A 19,440-nucleotide genomic window follows, 5' to 3' on the forward strand; every position below is an offset into this window, starting at 1 on the left:
CTAAGAAGGACAGCATCAATGTTTAGATTCTGCACTGTCACAAGCAGGATCCTCCCGTCCATGAGTTGGTGCGCATTTCCTTCTGCGTGGTGATACAGTTGGAGGGTGTGGTTCGGTAGAAAGAAAATACTTTCTAAGTAAAACAGCTCACAACATGGTCTGTGGATTATCCTGAGTAGCTTTATGTCAGCTTTAGGGTTTTTCATGTTTCAACAATGCCGTGGGCAACATGTGGTTAGGTTTAGGAGATTTAGATGTTAAGAAAAAGATTATTTTTTAACTTAAAATACCCACTTTTGGTGGCACTATCCCAGCTGGAAACGTGGTGATGTCTCTGGTGGTCAAAAACATGCTTCTTGTGAAACTATCAAACTGTTTCTGGTGGAAACAAATACACAGGTCCCTAAAAAACACCCATGTTTGTTGAGTAAAAGCTGCTGGAAATGCAGCGATGACAGGTAGGCATCTCTCTCAAGTGACACACCATCCACCATCCCCTCCACCCCTCCATGCAGGCTGTTCTTACAAAGTTTTCGTATGTATTTCCTATGAAAAGCAAAGCACCCAAATTCGTAACCCATGTATTTTGAAAGGCTGCGATCATGTGACCAATGCACTGATGGCAGTAAACAAGGAAGCAGTCCCAGGGGTTTGTAAGGAGGCAGGTTGGGGTGGTGGATGGGTCACAAAAAATTGAACTTTCGCCCAGGACTTTTGTCGCATGTTCGGAACCATGTGAACTTTGAGTCATTTTAATGTACATCCTCACCTCTGTAACTTTACATTAACTACATAACTGTATGTTAAGGACGTAAGGTCACTTGTAGGGGGCAAATTCATATGATATTATATGAACTGTTGTGCATGGATTTTTCTTTGGATATCATACGATCCATTCTATAAGAATACCTTGCTCAATGACAGTCAGCTCATTGCTATGTCACTTTTATGTAGTCAACAGTCATTGTCCGTCTGTTGCACTCGCCATAAGACACATCTAGTTCCATTATATTGGAGAGAAGGCAGACATCTCTATGGCTGATATCTCCAACACTCTGCAACTCACAGCAAAACAATCTAGACTGATAAACAGCACTAAAGATAAGAGGAAAAATAAGTATGTCTGATTTTAAGGTGATCTGTCCCTTTAAGTCTTTACCTGTTTGACATTAAGTGAATCATTTACTCTCATCATGTTGCGTCTGTCTTACCTGAGTGAAAAAGGGCTCGTAGATCTCCACCCCCTTGTCCGAGCCCTGCGTCAGGACCTCTCTCCCACGATGCCAGCTGTAGCGGACAGGCGGGTTGGAATTGGCCACGCAGCGCAGAAACACAGTCCTCTCATAGTAGAACTGCTCCTTAGCTTCTCCTATGCTCTGGTGCACCGTCACTACCGGGTCATCAAGGTCTGTGAGAGGAGCACATACACAGCTATCAATAAACACTCTTCAGATGAGTTGTTCAATCAACGAAGGAGTGGAAGACTCCTCGGATCAATTAGTCACACAAAGCACATTTAAAGCTTGCACATATCTGCTGAGCTGTGGCTGCAATAACAAACACATCAGGTATAAAATCTTTATATTAGCACAAATACAATCTGCTGTCTTGATTGTGGTTAAAGGTCTGACCAAGAGGGTCAGAATTTTCATTGCACTGGGAGAGCCAGTTATCAGCATGCACGCCGGGGTCGTTGTGGGAAGGGAGGTGAGAAGCCCACTACTTGAATGACTTAAGTCAATAGGATGCAGCCCAAGGGCACATTGACTTCCCGGTCAATGAGCGAGCTGCTTCATGTTCCGAGTCGCACTCCATTGTGAGCTTCAAACACGAGTGAGGACGACGAAATCTGTGCACAGAAATGATATTTGATGTCCCACACGTCAAAGAAACAATGTTTGGCTGGCCTCCGCTCTGATTTCGCCACTCTGTGATTTGACACATCTGTTCCTCTGCCCATTCCCCAACAGATCTGAGGGAAGTTTTACCCCGACGCTCGACAGTCGGTTATTTGAGAAAGCGCTTTTGGTTGATTAAATGGATTCAAAGTTAATCATCTTACCCGGCTATCGCATTAAGCCTTGGCAAATGGTGTTCATCATAGCTGTGGTGTCTTTTAGCATGCTAATACTCCCCTTTTAGATTATGTCCATTTGCACGCTCAAAGAACGCGGGGAGCTAGCTGTTTCCCTTTCATCTCCGTCCGAGATGCAATCAGTTTTTAACACGAGCAAAAAAAGGCAATTTAAGGGAGAGGATGAGAGAAGCTAATGCAAGTTATCCCTCATGCTAAAATTGTAACTGATAAAGGCTGACCTTTTGCATATGAAGGGGAAAGCGATTGAGTGTATTAATGAGCGAGTTAGTGCATCAGCGAGTGAGCAACAAGGTGGATGATTGAGTGATTGAGAGAGCCGCTTGTGTGAGTGAGAGTGCAAACCGCTTACAGTAAATGAATACCCAAATCTTTAACGATTATAAGCCTCCAGAGAAAAACTAAACACGCCTTAAGTATTATTAATGGATGAATTCATCGCTTTTAATTCAGTGGCTGTGGCCCACCTCTGGATTTGCTGGGGATCAGGTCCTAATCAAGGTGCCAGTGGGCCACGGTGCACAGCATCCAGCCTCCACGCACCAGCCAGGGAATGCTGATTCCTCAGTTTCATTAAAGACATGTTCTGCCCTACAGCCCCTTAATCAAAATCTAGCAGCGGTCAATACTTCATCCAGGATCCATTACAGTGTCTCAGGTAAGAGCAATTACCTTTGGGGTTGGTGGGGAGAAACAGAGGAGGGGGGTGACAACGCTCGGGAGAAGACAGAGCGATAGTGGGGCCATTTTAGAGGAGCGGATTGCTAAGTAAATACACTGATTCATTATAGAGAGGAGGAGAGTATGAATCCTACATCTTATCTCTGACTCTTCCCAGCTCCCCCCTCATCTGTTTCCCACTTCCAACAGTCAATTTACCAACTGTGGCAGAAATGGAGTGATTCATTGACAGCCCCGTCTACCTTGGGATACACGTGTCTTTGAGCGGCAGACCTGATAGGAGGTTGTCTTTTTCTGTTTCCCTCGTGGTGACAAGTGTGTGAGTTTGTGTATTAGGTAAGGAGAGCTATTAATAGGGCCGAAATGATATGCAGAGAGGAAGTGGATGCTGGGAGCGCAAAGAGATAAATATGGAAATATGGAAATGTACGCACTGGATTAAAATTTGATGAATTTCAAACAAAATTCCACATCCACCATCAGTCTTTTTTCCCCCCGTAAGGATGCTGTGCGAGCGTGTGTGTGTGTGTGTGTGTGTGTGTGTGTGTGTGTGTGTGTGTGTGTGTGTGTGTGTGTGTCACTCTTGTGCAATTAGCTTCTGGAGTCACGCTTGACTGATTGTGAAGCTTAAATCCCCGAGCCCAGAGGAAAAGTGCGGTGTACAGGGCCGCCTGCGCCAGAGTTGTTAGGGTTTGTAATTGCAGGTTTATGGGTTCACAGGCCGGTAAATCTGCCCGTGTACGGCTAAACGCTCCAGCAAGCTAACCTTAGCATCACTCCTGCTCACTCCCACCAACCATGACAAGTCTCAAAGCTCTGGGTTTCTCTGATATTAAGACACGGAGGCTCGAGCAGCATAACACAGGAAGGTGCAAATGCCAGACATATTGTGTGTGTGCGTGTGTGTGTGTGAGGAGGTCTCACAAGACAAGCAGTGGAAAAAAAGGTGTAACACTTAGTTTATCTCGAATCTTTTTATACTCTCAAATGACGAACAAAACCCGAAGATGTCGATATTCCCGTTTGAATAGCAGAGATGAGATTTCTGCTTTATAGGCCTACCAAAACATTTGTTGGACAAATAGGCACAAGTGAGTGGTTTGGATAAAAGAGAAGATGAGGATTAAAGAAGGTGCTTCATTATCACATCAAACCATAGCTTCCTTCCTTTCATGTCCCCCCCTCACCACCACCCCCTCCCAAAAAGAAAGCGCATACACCTGCACAAAAACTCACACGCATTACCTCACTCCACCTTCCCACACACACAGACGCCAACATCCTTGTACAGACCCACACATACCTTTTTCTGGGTTGTCTCTCGGGTGTTAATCTAATGCAAGTTTTTTTTCTTGTCTTTGATGTCTTTCACTCTCTCTCGCCTGATCTGTCGAAGTCACCGGGGAAGAGAACACCTATCTGGCTCCCAGGCTGTCAGCCATGAGCGACAGAGGCCCGCGATTAATTTCACATAATCACTGTCCCAGCGTGATTACCAGCGGGAGCCGCTGACCTGGATGACATTTACGCAACGTCTTTCATGAGTAAAAACAGCCCCCGTTATGTCACAGATAAGCAATTTGCTTTTATTTTGCGCCAACGGACAGCGAGAGACAGCGGGGGGGAGAGGAGGGGTCGTAGTCGGAGCGAAACAGAGACAAAAGGAGGAAAAGGAGGGTCGAGAGCGTGTGTGAACTTCTTAATTGGTGCTATCGAGATGCAGGGTTAATGAGGTGGTGATTCTGGATAGCAGCTGTCTCCTGCACTCATTCCAAATAAGGCTGACTTGCTCGCGCTGTAGAATTTTTTGGTAGAAATATGGGCGAGAGGCATAAGCGATTAGGGAAGTTATTACTTGGCAGCCTGCCCTGTGAATGACCTCACCTTCAAGCCTCTTTTTTTTTTAAAAAGCCGAAGTTTAAATACTAAAAAAGGGAGAGCCACCTCCACATAAATAGGAAGCAATAAGAGGTGAAATTATTTTCTGGCTCTTCAGATATTCCCCGACCATATAAAAAGGCATCTCTTCATGTGAATACTGGAGTTTGTCTGATTTTTAAAATATCACTGGTACCTAGCCTCAGATAAATGATAAATGAAGGCTGCTTTCAGACCTAGAGTCGTCTTGCTTTGGTCTGAATCAGGGACTAATTTTGTCACAAGGTTGTATAATTGCCTAGAGTTGAGGGACTAATTTTGTCACAAGGTTGTATAATTGCCTAGAGTTGGATCGTGTTCTCACGGCAGCATTTACAAGAGGACCAGATCAAATGCCTTGTGTGAGTAAGCTGCTCTTGATTGGTCAGAAATTCCATGTGGGAAAAATCCAGGAAGTAAAGCAAACGTTGAGGTCGGAACACGTTCCCACCACAAACGAACTGCACCAGAGTTTGTTCGTAACCGAGACCACCTCTTCAAGAAGGTCTTGGTCCGGTTGTTTTGGTGCACACTTGCCGTGTTCACACGTGCCCAAACGAACCGCACTGAGGGGGCAAACGAGCTTGAGTTTGACTGGACCGAACCAAACAGGGCAGGTTTGAACGCAGCCTAAGATAATGGGCACTGAGGGTTCAGCATGAAATGTTAGGGGTGAGTCGCTGAAACTATTAGCTGACAAAAAAGATGTTAAGTCAACCAGGAAGTCTTACAGATTAATTTAAATCTCGTTTAAAAACCCACCTGTTTTCGTCGGCCTTCTTTGCCCCTGTATGAGAGTTGGCAGCCTTTTGTTGTCTTATTTTGTTTTCATTTCTTGTGTTTTATTTATTGACTTTTTGTATATTATATTTGATGTACAGCACTTTGGTCAACGCTGTTGTTTTTAAATGTGCTATATAAATAAATTTGTATTGTATTGTATTGTATTGTATTAATCAGTCAGTTCCATGTTAAAGTGCATCTGTTATGCTCTTCTTCAGGTTCGTACTTATATTTGAGGTTTCTACTAGAACATGATTACATGCTTTAACGTTAAAAACACATTATTTTCCTTATACTGTCTGAGCTGGAGCACCTGTATTCACACTTCCCTCAAGGTGGTCTTGAGATATGATGCTCGGGAGAATGAGACCGACAAGGTCACAGTGATCTGTGGCCACTAAAATCTAGTCAGTTCATCCTTGAGTTCAACCGAACATTTGGGCCATTTTCGTTAAGGTGTGCTTGAGATACCATGTACACGAGAATGGGATGGACGGACAGACAACCTGAGAACATAATGCCTCTGGCCACATCTAAGACGCTCAGTTTTAGCCCCAGTCTGACTCTTCTCAGTGTTTCTGGGTCTCCTGTATCGGCCCTCTCAGTGTCTCTCTGCACCGTCACTGCAGCCAGAGGAATGACTATAACAGAGTATAGTCGCACTTTCTGCTGTGAAAAATCACTAATAAAAGCTTCTTAACACAACTGCACATGTGTAAATGGGAAGCTAAAGGCTCTTTAGATATTCTCTGACTAGATTAAAAGGCATCTCTTCATGTGAATGCTGGAGTGTGTGTGATTTATTTTGAAAATATCACTGGTGGCTGTTTTGAAATGAAAGCCTCAGATAAATAATACATTGAGATAATGGGCAGCGAGGGTTCAGCATGACATATTTCCACACTGCTGCATAATGCGTGGGATTAATGTACTGTAAGAAACCTTAAATTTACAATACGCAACATCAACGTGTAAACACACTACATCAAGTAAGACAGCACAAATAAAACATGATCTAGATGGTCTGTAATTTCAGTTCGGCTGAGCGCTGCGCTGTAATGCATTTCATTTATGTGGGTCAAAAGGTTAATAAGCCACAGCGGTGATATATAACATCCATCTCACATGGAGGCCTCTGATGGAATATGTGAATCCAGCATGTAATTTACTGTCAGAACATTTCCTGTCCCTCCATCTCTCAACCCACTGGAAACAGTGACCTCTATCTCACGGCTGCACTCCACAATAACCGGCCCCTGCAAGCTGTATCTATGTGATGTCAGCTGTTGCTTCATACTAAAGTGTGATTGTGGTGGCGGATGGATGTGTCGGGAGGGTGGGCGAGGGCGCGATGCATCTATTCCCGCAATAAGTCCACTCTGACGATGGCGCCTGTGTAACAGAGATATCTCAGTAAACTGAATATCATTCTCTGAGACATGAGAGACGAGCGTGAGCAGCTTCATGTGCTGCACCGCTCTCTGTGCCGTCGGGGGGGATGAAAGGAGGGTGAGGAGAGGATCCAGGGAGAAGCTAATTTAGTCTGTCTGGATGTGGCGGCGGAACATATGTGTGCTGAGGAACACATAAACAGTGACTGGACGCATCACGCATTAAAAAAGCTGAGTGCATTTTAACACATCATTAAAATGGTAATGTGAGCATGGATCGTGATCCAGCGTTGATTGGTATCTCATTAATACTATGATATTTTATGACTGGTGTTAAAATACGTGTAAGCGTTGGAATACGGCGACGTCCTGGTAGATCATCTAATTAATTGTCTTCTGAAATCAACCCATGCATGTGTGTGTATGTAGTATGTTAACATGCACACTCAAAAACACATTACTGCCAATAAGCACATTAATGTGAAGCATTAAACACACCATCAGTTTTCTATGCTGCCCCTCTTACACAATTAGCTGACTATACAGTTGTTAGGGTCTCGGTCAGCTAGGTTGAATGTTAAAGGGCACCTATTGTGCTTATTTTCAGCCTTCCGGGTCCTCTGTATTTACACTCTTGGCGACTCTCTGCACCGTCACTGCAGCCAGGGGAATGACTGAAACGGAGTACAGCTGCACTTTCTCCTGTCAAAAGCTTCTGAATCAAAATCTTCACAAGCCGATATGTTCAGGCAGGAACATGATCCAAAACTGGGGAGAAATCAGCAACATCGGCAACTGGGATTAGTTTCCCTGACATTAGCATGTAGCTACATGTAGCAGTGTAGTTGTAGCTAATGAATGACTGTAATGAAGTATAGCAGCACTTTCTACCATTAAATATCACCAATAGAATCTCCTCAACCAACCCTTTAGCTTTATATTTATTGGACAGTCATGAGTGTGATAAATGTATATCCAAAAAGTTGCACTATTGTATCAATTTAATCGCAACATATAAATAATAATGATAGTTGTTGATGATGGATTTTTAACAGTATATGCTGTGTTTTGTTGCTAATAACATTGAGAGTATTATATCAGATATCTCACACATCTGTGGTTATTATTCCAAATGTTATATCCATTTTATATGAAAGCATTATTTCGGAAATATATTTTACATAAGACAAATCCCTCCTATGTCAAACCTTTGACTATTCACATTTACAATGACATAAGATCTGATCATGTTCCAGCAGAGAGAAATTCGGATAAACGTCAAATCTTGTCTCAATGTATTTTTCAAATGTATTCTTGAAAACATATTTTTGCATTTAGGTTACAGTCACAGAGGTGATGCACTCAGCCCTGTGATTGCTGCTGTGACATGCATTTAAGGCTCTCACTCCATGTATTTTTAATAAACATGATAAAAAATGTAGTGCTCAGAGGGGAGGCAATGATGAAGAGATAACAATATGCAAATATGGCTCACATGCTTTTGAAAACACACCTAATTAGCTACCTCTGTAATGAAATGAATATCACAGGCATTTACCAATTCTACATGAAAAAAAAAGAACGAATCAGTGTTTTTGTTCTGGATGAAACAGTAGAAGAAGAATGAATATCCAAAACCTCGCGGCGCGACAATAAAACATTGCAGGTTTATTGGGTTAGGTGGCTTTATGTGTGTGTGTGTGTGTGTGTGTTGGGTGCGATTCATTACACAGCTCCCCATCCTGGCTTTAATATTTGAAGTTTTGGAATTGAAATTTATTAAGCGGGTCAGCCGCCACGGGTCGAAGCAACTGTTTAATCCACTGTACGGGGGCAGACCTTTGAGATCGGGGGGGTTTATAAAGGCTACTGTTCTGTCTCTGCCAGGAGCACAGTGAGGAGGGAGTTTGGACAAGTTGGGTTTAAGGTTTGTAAAGGGCAACACACCACCCCTGCCACGGCTGCTGTTTGGCATGCCTCTGTGGTGCTGTGTAACAAGTCCTGAATTATTCATCAAGCATTTCCACATTCTTGCGTTAACCTGAACTTAAATTTCCTTCTTGAGGGGGGGGGGCTTCTTCCCTTTTGCCTTTTCTATAAAATCAGCCTTACTTGACAGACACACACACACACACACACACACTCCTCTCTGCCTCTCCTTCCCTCTCACCACCATAGGATGTGCACTGAGCATTAAGGTAATGGTAACTAACTCCCCTTCTGATGCGACAGTCATCAGGCCTGGTTAAGTGTAATTACTGCCAATTAAAGTGGCAATGCAGACTGAAGTCAATGGAGTGGCTGTGAATGATATAGAATGCTACACTGTTGGTAGCAGAGTAGCCTAAACAGATACAGAGGACAATGGTCTTGTTAGTGTTGCAAGAAGATACTCTGATGTATAGTGAAGTGTGCTGCTCCGCCCTCAAGTCACTGACTGATAATATGTGTAAAAAAAAGGAAACTGATTTAGATAATGTGCATATGGATTTAAAAAAGCATTTCATTTGTGCTGTAACGGATCCTGCAGAGCTTAAATATGGACGTTTGATTGCTCTTTTTCCCTTCAAGTCAAAAACTATGCAAATAGATGATGTTTAAGCTGAAAGAGCAGATGATGTTTCCCTCTAGCCAGATGAAGTCATCCTGCACTTTAACTGTGCTGTTTAAGCTGTTGCTTTAAGAGCTGCTGCTGTGTTCAGGAAGCTGCAGCCCACTTAGGACTGCTGCACCTCCATCTTCCTCAGTGACAGTGCTTTTCCAATTATGCTGTCTTTGGAGGAACACTGGGCGTCTGTGGGTGTTTGTGCTACACCAGTGTGTGTGTGTGTGTGTACACGTGGACAATGTGTGTGATAAATGGAGGGGCAGACGTCAGCAGCCTCACAGCAGAGCCTGCAACCCCTCACTTCCACCCAGTGATGGAGATGAGGAAATAATGAGGCCCAGTTCTGCTATGTTTGCGTGTGTGTGTGTGTGTGTGTGTGTTAGGGATTGAGGAGTAATGAATCTCCTCTTCATCCTCTCTCTTAGACAGTGGCGTCTGCCTCAGCCCATCTCCTCTCTAATTCATCTCCCTAGAAAACAGGCAAGCCACAGACCACTGATCTAACCAACAACACCTAGAAACCCACTATTAGAGTTGGAGGCAAAGCACCAGCGACACCACGGAGGTCTTTTCTGGTTTCAGTCTAATGACCTTCTCCTTTGTTTGGTTTGGACAAAGCTCAGCCGGGGACAGGATACTTTTCCTGAAAATGTGAAGGTGTTTTCTTTAAATAAAAAAGTCGACCATTTATATTTCTGTTAATGTCACAGGCTTGTTTTTAAATATTTGATATTTATAATTACAGTGCTGTCATGTAATACTAATAAAATACAAGTGCATCTTGTGTGTTGGGTGTGATACAGAACATGAAATGGCACTGCCTTGAAAAAATCCACCTGTTGTGTTGTTGTATCTAAAAAAAAATAAGATATTTAATCATTACTGAATGACACGTTAGACTACAAGACCATCAGGTTTGTTGCCGACACAGCTGCTGTGGGCTTGATCACATTTAAGATTAAAAAGGTCTACCTGAACTAAGTAGAGGAGTAGAAGTAGCTATATGGACTATTTTTCATGCAATTTGAGAAAACAAAATGCCTAAAAATTAGGGATGCTAGATATCCCATAGATTATCGGCCTATAATGGGAAATATATATTATTATTTGTAGTGACGTTTAACAAAACAAAATGTCTAAACAAGCCACTAAGGTGCAAACGGGTGACCTTGTTGCAGACACATGTTCTGGGCTATGAAAAAACAAATGTTCAGTGTGCGTTATCTCTTTGGATTTGGCAACCCATTTACTGTCAACACAATATATTCATGCTCACCATAACATCATTATTCCAGTCAGCATATTCAGCTTTCCACGCTGATATTAAATCATGCGACACACTTACATAACACGGCCAAAAACTGTTTGCTTCACGTTCCACACCCCTGATTCCCACTGCCAGGAGCTAACCAATATGCACTTCACGCATGCATGCTCCACCCTGTGTTCAGTTTCATAACTGCATGTGTATATTTATATTTGCTTCGTGTTTAGATAAGGACAGAATAAACAAACAAAACTACATTATGACTTGCACATTGCTTTCATTGACTTAACTGGCACAACATCTACACCGCCAATAAACACAGAGAAGAAGAAAAGGAGCGGGCGCAGCATGCTAACTAGAGAGCCAAACACCAAGGTGCATGTTTTTTTGTTTGTTTGTTTTTTTGTTTGTTTTTTTTTACAATTTGAAAGAAAGACAAAATTATTTTGCCTCTGAAGGACCATCCCTGGAGCCGCTGCCTTGCTGGTGATTGTTCAGGTTAAAGGAGCAAAAAGCGAATTCGTTTCACCACTAGGTTTGCTGTTGTGCACTGCCTGTAGACCAAAACAAAGTGTGTCATGAGCCACTCCTCCCTCTACCTCTGAAATTACACCTCTAGTTCTTCACATAGCAATTTTTTAATTCCTTCAATCTAGAAATGATGAATTTCGCTTATTGCTCCTTTAATGTCTGCCGATGTAGCTGCTAACAGCTAACACCAAGCTGTTAAACAGTCCCAACAAACCACACTGACTGCATAACAGCTGTACTCTAGTTAAACCCATTAAAAATCGGTAGGTAATGTACGCCGTGTAATGTTGCTAATGCCCTTAATAACCATTAGGTAATGTTAGCCATGTGATGCTAACAGTTAGCCCTGTCACTGTGTGTGTGTGGTTGTCACAAATAAATCAATGTATTGTACTGAAGGATGCACTTACTTAATTTATTTGTGTATAATACATTGACATGTCTGATTTGTCAGATTATGATTTGAAAATTGAATTTGAAATCTTAGACAAAAGACTATAAAAGCCAAAGTATGTTTGAAGTTTTATGATGTAATATTTGAAAAACTGTTTGTGTTTACAGTTGTGATGTCAGATTTGGTTTTGGTCAGAGCAATGGAATATTAAATCATCCATATTTTCTCTCTTCATCTGCGCCTCCATTTCCCTCAGGTGTGCATAAACTACAGGTTATGAAATTATTTTTAAAACACAAAAATGTGAAGTAATTAGTTATTATATCAGTATCAGCTAAAACAAATCCATATTTTGCATCCCTACTTGTACTTGTAAACCATTTGGGAAAAACATAACAGTTGCCAGGGGAAAGACATCCTGTGGAGCCCAAACTGTATTCTGTATCAAACTGTTCTCCAACTGTCTTCATCACTCTGAAACCACAACACAACAAATGTTGCTGATGACTAATTTTCACTCCTGCCTCCAATCAAGAAGCAAACATTGTGTGATTTTACTATTTCTAAGTTACGTAACAGATAGGGTGGGAATTTGGCGTAAACAAAACAGCACCACAAATCTAAAAACTTATTTTTGTTAAACTATGCTGGAGTAGACTTTACAGAATGTTTATCCGACAGAGCTGCTATTTCTGCATCCATCCCATAATAACCTGTGCTGGTCTATTTGCAAAAATGGGATCCAAAACAAAAATGTGGTCTTCGGTACTCTGAATAATTGAATATTAGGCCAACAGAAAACATTTACTCAGCTATATTAGATTTCTTTAGAGAGCAGCAGAGATTCTGGGCTTCTGAGAAAACAATCGAAGCTGGAGCCTCAGAGGACGCCCTCTGCTCCACCCCTGGACAACAACCTACTCCTGAATGTCAGCAAGACAGAGGAGCTGATAGTCGACTTCAGGAAGAAGCAGCAAAGGAACTTTGTCTACTTTAATATCAACCTGCCCTCGGTGGAGAGTGTGGACATTTTCAAGTACCTTGGTGTCCACATCACCGAGAGCCTGACCTGGGAGCTGCGCACTGACTCAGTGAGGAGGAAGGCAGAAAATGTTTCACCTCAGACACGAGAGGAAATTTCAGGTATCCTCCAGTCGCATTACTTGGACTCGAGTCAGACTCGAGTCACAAATTTGATGACCTAAGACTTGACTTTACAAAATGAAAAAAAGACTTGCAATGCAATTTGGACTTTAACGCCAATGACCCAAGACCGAAAATACTTGTTACTTTCCCCCCAAACCAGTACTGCATTAATTTCCCCTGATGTTCTGAATCAACTAATGTTAACACTAGGGCTGTGTCATATCATCTCGTTCACGAGCATACCGTTCTTATTTTTAATATCATATGAAAAATTCATATCATGATACTTGCGATATTTTAACTTGTTCGTCATACTGTTACCCACGGCAACAACACGCATTGCTAAAAGCTAAATTATTACCAACTCTGCGGTGGTTCCAAAAAGAGGAGCAGCTTCAGTAGTGTGGAATAAACTGTGGCGTCCTGAATATTTTATGAACAGCCCCGGACTTCTCAGACTCTTTTAGTGAGTTACCGCTCAGAGGGAACTCATTCAGCGGCTCCTCTGGCAGCAGCACAGCGTCTCTCCCTCTCCTCTCTCGCCGTGCGCACACGGGAGTCGGTGTCATCAAGTGATTATCATAAATCACCTGCATCCTGACAGAGATCTTCACAGCCTGGTGTGAAAACAGCACCAAACAAGACCCACAAGGTGCTGCAAAGACTTAGCTGAACATACAATAGGCACTGCTCTACCCTGCCTACAGGATATTTACACCAGTCTCTGCAGAGCAAAGCCGGGAGAATCATTAAGGATTCCAACCACCCGGATAATGGCCTTTTCTCCCTGATGAGGTCGGGGAGAAGGTACCGGATACATCAGGCCAGTACAGAGAGGCTCAGGAAGAGCTTCTACCCTCAGGCTAAATGAGGTCCCTACCTGAGACTGTCTCCCCACCAACGATACACATACTGCTGTCACTACTCCTGTTCTATTTAAACTCTTTAAATTCACAAATAGAAGGGACTGTTGGGATTACATTTCACTGGAATTGTACTGTGCACGATCACGTGTCAAATAAAATTGAATGATTGACTGCCTTATTCTCAGCAGCAGAGCAGCTTCCAAGAGTCCAATGCTTATTTGACCACTATCCATAATGTCCGGTGTAGACACTGTTTTTCTTCATAAACACCATTAAACTGGCATTTAAACATCCTGGCACACAGTCAATGTCCAACAGTGACCTCATACTGTAGCAGCAGATTTGAACATCAGATCCAGCCAACAAAGACATCATATGTTTAGAAATAGTCCTGGCCATCTGGTCATTATATCACACTCAATACTTTGTGTGTTTAAAGGCCCAGATACACCAAACTGACTTCAGAGAACTAACGGCAAGCCGACTGTTGTGTCGCCTCATGTTGGCTTTGTCTCGGCCACAAAGTTGCACATGAACACACCACAAAGACTACAGCCGAAGGCCAACCAACAAATATGTTCTGAGCCTGTGTGAGAGGAAATAACTCTCCACACCAGCTGGTAGTCTGTAATTGTCATTCAAAAAGGGAAACTGAAAGATCGTCATGACGCTAGTTAGTCAGCTAGCACATAACAACACAATCCAATGTTGAAAGAACAAAGAATATTTACCTTGTGCCACTGAACAATAACACAGTAATGAAACATTTCTACTAAAGAGCTCAATAGCTAAAGAAAAATAATCTGACCTCATGTAACAAGTTTGTTTTGATCTAAATCCCTCTTGACTTTAGCTGTTTGTTTACTTTCCTCACTTCCGTTTCTCTTCTTGCGCACTGAGTTAAACTGCCAATCAGAGTGATTTCATTCACCACCATTCTCCATTGTTGCCAACGCTAATTCAGCATGCTGAACCGTCCAAAAAAATCAGTGGGTGGCCGACGAGGGGCTACGGTGCAGGACACACCACACCAACTAGGGCTACAGACACTCAACAGTGGCCTTACATTGACCTTAAAGGACTTCTATATAGGATTTAGTGGCATCTAGTGGTGGCATTGCAAATTGCAACAAACTGAAACTTCTCCTATGTGCGAAGCGTTTAGGACAGTGGGTCGTGGTCCAAAAGTGGGTCATGGATCCACTCAAAATGGACCAAAGGTGACTCATGAATGTGACAAGTTTGTTTAAAACTGTCTTTATTTTGAAGTACAATGATTTTTTTTGGCACGGACAGCTACTTGACAGAGACAGCAAACTACCCCGACGACATGGCCAAATGCAAGTATGACACTGAATGTATTGAACTGTGTGGACCTTAAACTAATGACTACGGAGAAATCTGGACCCTGTGGCTGAACCAGTGGTTTAGAAAAACTATGGAGGCAGTCCCAAAAACATGACTGGCCCTTTCTAGAACCAGTGTTTGGTTTGTCCGTTCTGGGCTACTGTAGTAACATGGTGGACTCAGTGAAAGAGGACCCTCTCTGTATGTAGATACAAACGGCTCATTCTGAGGTAACAGAAACATAACAGCTCTTAATTTCATGTGATTATACGCTAATGAATGAATGCTGATGTTCTACTGGTTTCATGATCTCTCACTGCGTTGCATCCCGTCACAACATCAAGTTTCAACAGTCATTACATAATTTAAAGGAAGTAATGAGGATATCTAATAGGGTCTCTAATGCACGCCTGTGTGGTTCTATATGACGTTACATTTCATAAAATCATTACTGATTCTCTTTATCAAAAAACTCAGTAAACAACCACTTCATTTCGTGTCTCCTTGGTCTTCTTTGGTTCTACCACACCAACCAAAGCTGTGCATGATATTTGTTTAAACAATATTCTTCACACGGTTTTGCCTCAGAACATTTCCAGACTTCTATCCTCCCGAGACTCCTTCAAACAACATCGTATCATTCACAGGCAGTCATTAAATACTTTTTTGCTCAATAAATCTCGGTTACATAAACGAGTGTAGCTCAAGATCAATATCATTATTATTCCTCATGATTCAGCCTGTATAGACACATCTTGCAATTTGGATATTGTTGTCCGTATCCAAACATACTGGTGAAAAAGATAAATAATAACCAGTCAGTACATCATCCGTGGCCTTTCCTCTCCTGGAGAGAAAATGTTACAAAAGAACAGAAAGCAGATAAGAATAAAGTTCTGCACAAGATAATCACATTAGCATTCACAACACCAACACACTGTAGTATGTTTTAAGCTCCTGATGGGGAGAAAAACAGAGGCAAGAGATGAGGTTGACTCCACTACTCTGATTAAGGGCCCCTCCTCAGAGCAAGTCCTTGAAAGAGTAATGGGCAGTCGTGAACTGGCTTTACCTCCATTAACCAAACCAGCAAACATTTACATAATGTACACATAATGTGCTGATTCACTCTGTCCTGATTCAAACAAGGCTCAGATAACTCACCGAGGCTGTATCACACCATTCATCACAGAAGGTCATTTACATCCAAAAGCACTTAAGAGCCGCGGCACATATATCTTTGTCTACATACATTATGGGTTCTTTTCAGAAGATTGTATAATGCATCACCTCGTATCATAGGGTCACATCATTCTGAGACACCAAGATGCCATTTCTGGCATGTTACTCTGTTTTCAGTCTCAAAATTGATGAAGATGTCATGAGAGCTTTTGTATGGATTGAATTCCATTTGAAAGACTGACAAAGCTCCATATGGATGGTTTAAGAATCTGTATCAGACCATTTTTATTCTCATGTCTATGTGGTGTACAGTCCAAAAACATGAATGAACCGAACCCCTCCTTCAAACACCGATGGTCCAATCATAGCTACCCAGAAATACATTTTTATAAGCTGCCGAATCAAAAAAAACGGAGCCTTTTTCAAGACAAAAAGTAGATACAGGCAATTAGACGTGAGGCATCTGAGGGAAGAATGGGAAAACTACAGGATCCTGACCCTCACTATGCTGTGAGCAGCAAGCAGTTTGCTAATTTGACCTGACATACTGCAGAGAAGGAGCTAACTAAGCTATGCAAGGCTTGGTTTTGATCTTTGTTAGGTTATATGATGTTCTGATCTGGTGATTGCATCATATAATTAAGAGTAAATATCAAAGTATTTTACTTCTGGCCATTCAGTGGGATCATTTCTCTAAGATAAGCAAAGTAAAGAGAAGAGATATACCAACAATATTAAGTTTGTCAGTAAAACATTTCCTCTCTGGTGCTAACATAATCCTTTGACATGCTGAAATGTAATGTTTTTAGCTAGCTTCAGGCGTTTTTAATGTTTCAGCCCAGGTTGTGGCATTGTTTGTTTTCTCTTCTGGTAAGTAAGTGTGGTCTTCAGAGTATGTCTGTTTCTCTGAACAGCAGGTCTGTGAGGCTTTGGATTTCTCCACGTCAAAGCAGTGTTTATGGCTGTAGCAAGAGTGAAACTATTTCTCCTCAGCCTTTCTAAAACCATAAACACAGGAGCTGAAGTGCAAGGAATGGATTAATGGTGTGTTTATCTGCTGTAACATAAACTAAACACAATAGCCTGTCCAGCTAACTAGCTTGGTACCTACAGTAGCCTTACTGAGAGTTACTTCCAAGACCAAGAAGCTAATTATTAGCTAACATTAGTTTGTGGGGCTAACGTTACTCTGCAGCAGCTTTGCCAAGATGGTGTTATATTTGCACACCATTCAGTCCTCACACACATTTTCTCTTGTAACATTTAAAGTATTGTTTAAAAATACAAACAAGCAGCCTATGTTAGCTACGTTGTCAGTTGGAAATCTAAAAATTCAGCTTGAGGCGTTTTCAACTAACTCGTGCAGCAAACGTTAGCTTAAACAGCTAGCAAGCTACAGCTGATAAAATCTGCTAGTGACAGTCTGAATTCACAACATGTTCTTGCTCCCATTTCTTCAAATATCGCTGTTTGGTCAGTAAACTTTCACGTCTATATTTGAAGCGCTAGATATCCTGGGTGCGTCTGCTGTTGACGCTCCAGGACGCCGTGCCAATTTACATGCATTGTGTCTTTTCACTACACTTACATTTTCACAGGAACAACAGTTTGTGCTTGTTAGATGCTTACAGTCATTTTAAAACTAACTTACAACGTTGGTAAGACACCTCAAATTAAAATGTATTTTTGTATGTGGTTTTCAAAAAACATCATGGTTTGGCTCAACATTCATACAGGAAGAGAACGATAGGTTCCCGGCTGAAAGTCCAGTGTCTGTTGGACCCATCCAGCGCCCTATAGGGATGTTTCAGCTCCTAAATTAAGTTGTTATCCAGCAGCATTTAAAACAGATGCCATCCGGCCATGTTATACACTAACACCATATGGTGGCGTGTCATATCGCTGTGAAAGGATGCCTTTTTTCGTAGGTGTCAGATGCCAAAATCACGGACCCAGCGGTGGTTAAGACGACTTTGCAATGAGAACCGGTTGGAAATCAAGGGCCCTTGGTTACAGACATCAGAACTGCACATAGTAAATCTGCCACCATTGTCACTGTAAACTACATGTGCAACAACAGTGGTTCTAAATTAAATGTGTGCGTTACACAGAGTGTACCTGGCTTTTACGTGCTGCATGCTGGGATAGGCTTTAATCTCCCTATACATGAATAGGAATAGCAGGGAGAGGATGGACTAATGAATGGTTCATCTCTTTTTTATCCACGACACGGTCGATATAATGCTTTACAGTATATAACTAAGAGATGGTGCACAAGTTAACAATTATATCTTCCTTCAATCTGAGTCATAACTCAACCTATTGAACCTGCCTCCAGCACCTGCTTCATCCAACTGAAACCACTAATCAATAGGCTCCCCTGAGATCACCATCCCACTCACTTCCCTCTGTACATACCCAAATATATTACCTAGTCACTTTAAAGAGCCTCTCCGGGCGATATGAATACAAGCACAGAGTGCAAATACCAGTAATGAAGGGATAAAGGTCTCTAGTAATAATGGAATCAGCTTCAGTCAGAACTCCATTTTTATCACTATGTTCTGTGTTTCAGTGAATCAGTGTTTTCACCAAAACCCTCTGTCCTCAATTGCTCTGCACACACATTTACTCAGGCACCTTGCAGCAGGGCAGCACGAATTGGACACCTGATGAGATAGGAAGCGCCAGTTATACTGACCGACTGGATAAAAAGAAAGCCAGCACGGCCGCTAAACAAACACCATCAGCTGCTGTTTGGTCTCTGAGCTCCTTCATGAACTCCATCGATGGAAGGCAAACATAAAGCAGACACACTTCCCCAAGTCGGCCTCACACTGCACGCTGCTGCACAGCGTTGCACAGCTGAGGAGGCGTATGCCAAGACAAGTTAAGCCTTTGACATGTGTGTGTGTGAGTCAGGACCTCACTGGTGGAGAGTGTGTTCATGCATAAGCATGTGCTTGAACCCAATGGGCAGCCTCTATTTTTGTTACTTCTCGCACGCATGGGCACACAAAGAAATGGACACACACATTCACACATCTCAAATCTAGATGAACGCTGCCGTTGCCAAAAAAAAAAAATGATTCAAGCTCAGACTCGAGCCCGTGTGTCGACCAAACACACACAAACAGAGTATCCTCATTAAAATTCTCTGGCGTCTGCAGCAGCAGTGTGGAGTAAGGGCTGTGTAAGTCCTTCCACAGATAACACAGAGAAAGCAGGCTAT

At 42.3% G+C, this 19,440-nt stretch overlaps 1 protein-coding gene across 1 annotated transcript in view; it reads right to left on the reverse strand.

Annotated features, from left to right (window-relative positions):
• LOC126398252 (MAM domain-containing glycosylphosphatidylinositol anchor protein 2-like) overlaps positions 1-19,440 on the reverse strand; it is a 338,561-nt gene that overhangs the window by 168,621 nt on the left and 150,500 nt on the right. The window contains exon 4 of the mRNA XM_050057437.1: positions 1,212-1,408. Coding sequence (XP_049913394.1) covers positions 1,212-1,408 — 197 coding nt within the window. The remainder of the gene's footprint in view (positions 1-1,211; positions 1,409-19,440) is intronic.

The sequence above is a fragment of the Epinephelus moara genome, chromosome 12 (genome assembly GCF_006386435.1).
Source record: "Epinephelus moara isolate mb chromosome 12, YSFRI_EMoa_1.0, whole genome shotgun sequence".
Taxonomy (NCBI): Eukaryota; Metazoa; Chordata; class Actinopteri; order Perciformes; family Serranidae; genus Epinephelus; species Epinephelus moara.